Source organism: Mesitornis unicolor, unplaced genomic scaffold (genome assembly GCF_000695765.1).
Source record: "Mesitornis unicolor isolate BGI_N332 unplaced genomic scaffold, ASM69576v1 scaffold37045, whole genome shotgun sequence".
In the NCBI taxonomy this organism is placed as follows: Eukaryota; Metazoa; Chordata; class Aves; order Mesitornithiformes; family Mesitornithidae; genus Mesitornis; species Mesitornis unicolor.
The window spans coordinates 8,438-8,664 of record NW_010184115.1 but is presented as its reverse complement, the minus strand read 5'-3'; the positions used below and the strand labels follow the sequence as shown (position 1 = coordinate 8,664).

Genomic DNA, 227 nt, shown 5'->3' with positions numbered 1-227 from the left:
GGGTCTCCCTCACCCCCCTCACCCCGGCTGGCTCCTCACCTGCGCTGCTTCCCTCTCCTCTCCCGCAGGTTTGTGGAGACGGTGGAGCTGCAGATCAGCCTGAAGAACTACGACCCGCAGAAAGACAAGCGTTTCTCCGGCACCGTCAGGTTCGGCATCCTCTAGATCCCACCCAGCCTTCGGCCTGCGCCCCCCCAGTTCACGGCTGTCCCCGCAGGGGGGCGCCG

General features: G+C 67.0%; 1 protein-coding gene across 1 annotated transcript in view; it reads left to right on the top strand.

Moving 5' to 3' along the window:
• Positions 1 to 18: 18 nt before the first annotated feature.
• The window catches only part of RPL10A (ribosomal protein L10a), a gene marked incomplete at its 5' end in the record, with an annotated part of 3,479 nt that continues 3,270 nt past the window's right edge, over positions 19 to 227 (top strand). Inside the window, one exon of the mRNA XM_010184363.1 lies at positions 19 to 149. Within this exon, the coding sequence (XP_010182665.1) occupies positions 19 to 149 (131 nt within the window). The remainder of the gene's footprint in view (positions 150 to 227) is intronic.